General features: G+C 45.1%; 1 protein-coding gene across 1 annotated transcript; it reads left to right on the plus strand.

Annotated features, from left to right (window-relative positions):
* The first annotated feature begins 1321 nt into the window (after nucleotides 1-1321).
* On the plus strand, nucleotides 1322-1815 carry LOC107112706 (immunoglobulin omega chain-like). The gene is made up of 2 exons (XM_015413891.1): nucleotides 1322-1382; nucleotides 1481-1815. Exons 1-2 carry the CDS (start codon nucleotides 1337-1339, stop codon nucleotides 1813-1815), a joined length of 381 nt encoding a protein of 126 aa, XP_015269377.1. The 5' UTR covers nucleotides 1322-1336.
* The last annotated feature ends 1620 nt before the right edge of the window (nucleotides 1816-3435 follow it).

Consider the following 3435-nt stretch of genomic DNA (forward strand, 5'->3'; position numbering starts at 1 on the left):
AAAGCTCCACCCCCAAATCTCCAGGAATTTCCCAACCCTCCCAGGAAGGTTTGAACCAAAAAATCTCCTTGCCTCAGGAAGCTCTGGTGAGGCTCAATTCTTCATCCTCCCCTCTGAACCCCTGAGGGCAAAATCACAGCACAGCACACCTTTCCACTCCACGTTCTCCCACAACGGCTGTACGATCATTGGAGTTCCCTGCCAATCATCTGAAGATGTTAAACTCATGCATGTTCCGGTTCCATAAATGTGTATCTGGAAACTGTGACAGTCACTTGGAAGTCACCAATTTACCCATATTAAAACTCATGCAATGAAGATTCTGAGACATCAGGGAAATATTATGGCTTCCTCTCAAGGGAATTCAAGCAACCATGTACTGTACATTCCTGTAGGTCACCCACTCTGCTGCAGGAACTGCAGGTGTAAGGTGAGCACGTACACAGCAGTTCTGTTTGCTTCATAATGTGCATAGAAACCTTAGGAAAGATCACTCATTTGTTTCAAAGTTCTCATCTACTTTTCTGAGACTATAAACTGGTCACAGCTGAGATCAGGGAGTCTACCTTAAGCTAGTCACAGCTAATTCTAAGGCCAGAGAACCCACCTGAGCCATGACCCTGACTAGCAGAAGTTCTTTTCAGCAAAGCACTTCATTTCCTCCTGTACAAGTTTCTTCCTTCCTCGTTGGATATCTATCTGGGAAGAGCACCTGGTCTCTCTTACGTATGGAAGGCCACAATTACTCAAGATAATTTAATGTCAAGTATTTGCCCATTAAAAAATATCTAATTGTACACTTCAGCCCATGATCAGATTTGTCAAAATATGTATCGTTCCCTTCAATACCCGAATGAAAAAGGGATTCATTCACACATGTAAATTCTAATCACTTGACACTAATTTATAAAATGTGATCATATATGCCAGGTTCCCCAAATGAAGAATAATTTATATAAAACAATCAACCTAGCCTGGTGCAAATCTAAGGCTGTGACCACACACGCTAAATAATCCACTTTCAGTGCACTTTCCAACTGGATTTTTACTGTGTGAACTGGCAAAATCTAGTTGGAAAGTGGATTATTTAGTGTGTGTGACCACAGCCTAAGACAGACTCTTCTGCGGCTGGGGAAAATTTTACTCACTCTAGAATGAAGCATCTTGACTTTAACTACACCTATAATCATTAGAGCCAATCAGATTAAACATGACTAACAGGAAGGCGGAGCACAAATGCAAAGAGGAGAGATATAAAGGGACAGTATTGCTAAGACTTCCCACATTTCTCTTTCTTTTGTTTCCTTTCCTCATTGGATTACCCAATCAATTCATCATGTTCCAGTCTCCCCTTCTCATTCTGCTAGTGTTGTGGTGCACAGGTGAGAGCAGGTCAAATACACACTGAAATTCCAGTTGAGAGCAGTGGACCTGACAAGCAAAGTGTGCCAAACATTTTCTGCCACATTCTCTTTTCCAGGTTCATATTCTCAGCCTGTGCTGACTCAGCCATCATCAGCATCGGTGTCACCAGGGAACACAACAAAACTCCCCTGTGTCATGAGCAGCGGATCCAGCATCAGTGTCTATGGTGTATACTGGTACCAGCAGAAACCTGGGAATCCTCCAAGATACCTCTTATATTATGATTCTGATTCCAGCAAGCACCAGGGCTCGGGGGTCCCTTCTCGTTTCTCTGCTTCCAAAGACACATCTTCAAACACGTGCCATTTAACCATCATGGGAGCCCAGGAAGAAGATGAGACTGATTATTACTGTGCTGTAGCTTATAGCAGTGGTAGCAGCTGGAGGTAAACACAGTGATACAATCATATGGGGAAATGAGACAAAATCTTCTTCCTGTGCTTGGCTTTGAACAGTCGAGTTTTGCAAGATACAGTTTTGTGCTTAAGAGGCTAAGTTGAGACCTGGCAGGTTGAAGATTCAACATGATCTCTGCTGCATCCTCATGGAGTGATCTTGGGCAAGACACTATTTCTCATCCTCAGTTCCCATCTGCAAGTTGGGACAACAATATTGGCTTACTTTATGCGGCATTTTGAATACATTTTAACCATTTGCTTAAAAAGACATGAAGTACATAAAATTAAATATATAATTCACTGAATATATCATTCTTGTGATGTTGAATGGATTGATTCATGCATTTCATGTAGTTTTTTAAATTTTATTTTCATCCTTTATAGTCCACCATTCTCACTGAGACTTAAGGCAGATAAGACAACGTAACTCACTGGGGCCTGCTGAGTTGGAATACTGTCCTACAGATGAAATGATTGCAGATGTACTCACCAAGCCACTTTCACGAGAAATGTTTGAAAGTCTACATAAGAAGACAACTGTCTTCTTGATTGTTTGAAACACACATTTCATCTGAACATAATGATGAATGCCTTTGAGAGGTATGGTTTTCTCAATTCCCTTTCCCCAGGGGTCGTTTCATAGAAAAAGAGCTAGGGGAACTCATTAGCATAACTCATTAGCATATGCCACACCCCCTGACATCACCGGAAGTGTGTCATAAGGCCACACCCCCTGACATCACCGGAAGTGTGTCATAAGGCCACACACCCCGCCCCCAACAGTCCCGGCCGCCACCGGCGGCCTTGCAGCTCCACTGCCGAGTCCCATGAGGGGCCCGGCGGTGTACCTGCAAGGCCAGCGGGAGTGCAAGGAAGCCCCGCGAAGGCCCTCCTTGGCCCCAGGCAGGCAGGGGTGGGGAGAGGCAGGGAGGAAGCAACTTACCCTCCCTCTTCTCCTGCCTCCTCCTGGCTGAATGAGGGCTGGAAGCGGGGCGGCCGGAAGCGGGGGGCAGGGCTTCGTCATGTGCCCCGCCCCCCAGTACCTCACCCGGGGGAACTGCGATCCCCCATGATCCCCCCAAAATGACCTCTGCCTTTCCCACTCTATTATATGCAAATCTATACAAAGTAACCCACTTTTCTCCTGAGATTAATTTGAGAATTGCAACTTGGTTCCGCCTTCTTGTTCTTGAGTGGGGATCAGCATTCTGTGCTTCACTCCTGAGAATTCAGAGAAAGAAGATGATAATCTTGTTTCTGACCACTCTTGATTTTACGTGAGAGTTCAAAAGGGCATGAAAGAATAACGGATCTGCTAGAATCTCTACTCATGACAACTGAAATACTTGCTAATGCAGGACTGAGAGCCACCAGGCAGCTACCAATTATGATCAAGTCACTATTTAGGGTTGCGAACTCTGAGCTGGGAAATTCCTGGAGATTTAGGGGTGGAGAGTGGGAAAGGCAGAGTTTGGGGAGGGAGCTCAGTGGGATATAATAGCATAGACTCCATCCTCCAAAGCAGCTGTTCTTTTCAGAGGAATTGATCCGTGTAGTCTGGAGATCAGTTGCAATTCCAGGAGATCTCCAGGGGGCCCCAGTGTGACTCCCG

The sequence above is a fragment of the Gekko japonicus genome, unplaced genomic scaffold (genome assembly GCF_001447785.1).
Source record: "Gekko japonicus isolate JY-2015 unplaced genomic scaffold, Gekko_japonicus_V1.1 scaffold1414, whole genome shotgun sequence".
NCBI lineage: Eukaryota > Metazoa > Chordata > Lepidosauria > Squamata > Gekkonidae > Gekko > Gekko japonicus.

Coding starts and splice junctions, on each gene's coding strand:
- LOC107112706 (XM_015413891.1), top strand. CDS start 1,337: ATGTTCCAGTCTCCCCTTCTCATTCTGCTAGTGTTGTGGTGCACAG. Junction 1,383..1,480: donor GCTAGTGTTGTGGTGCACAG/GTGAGAGCAGGT, acceptor TCTCTTTTCCAG/GTTCATATTCTCAGCCTGTG.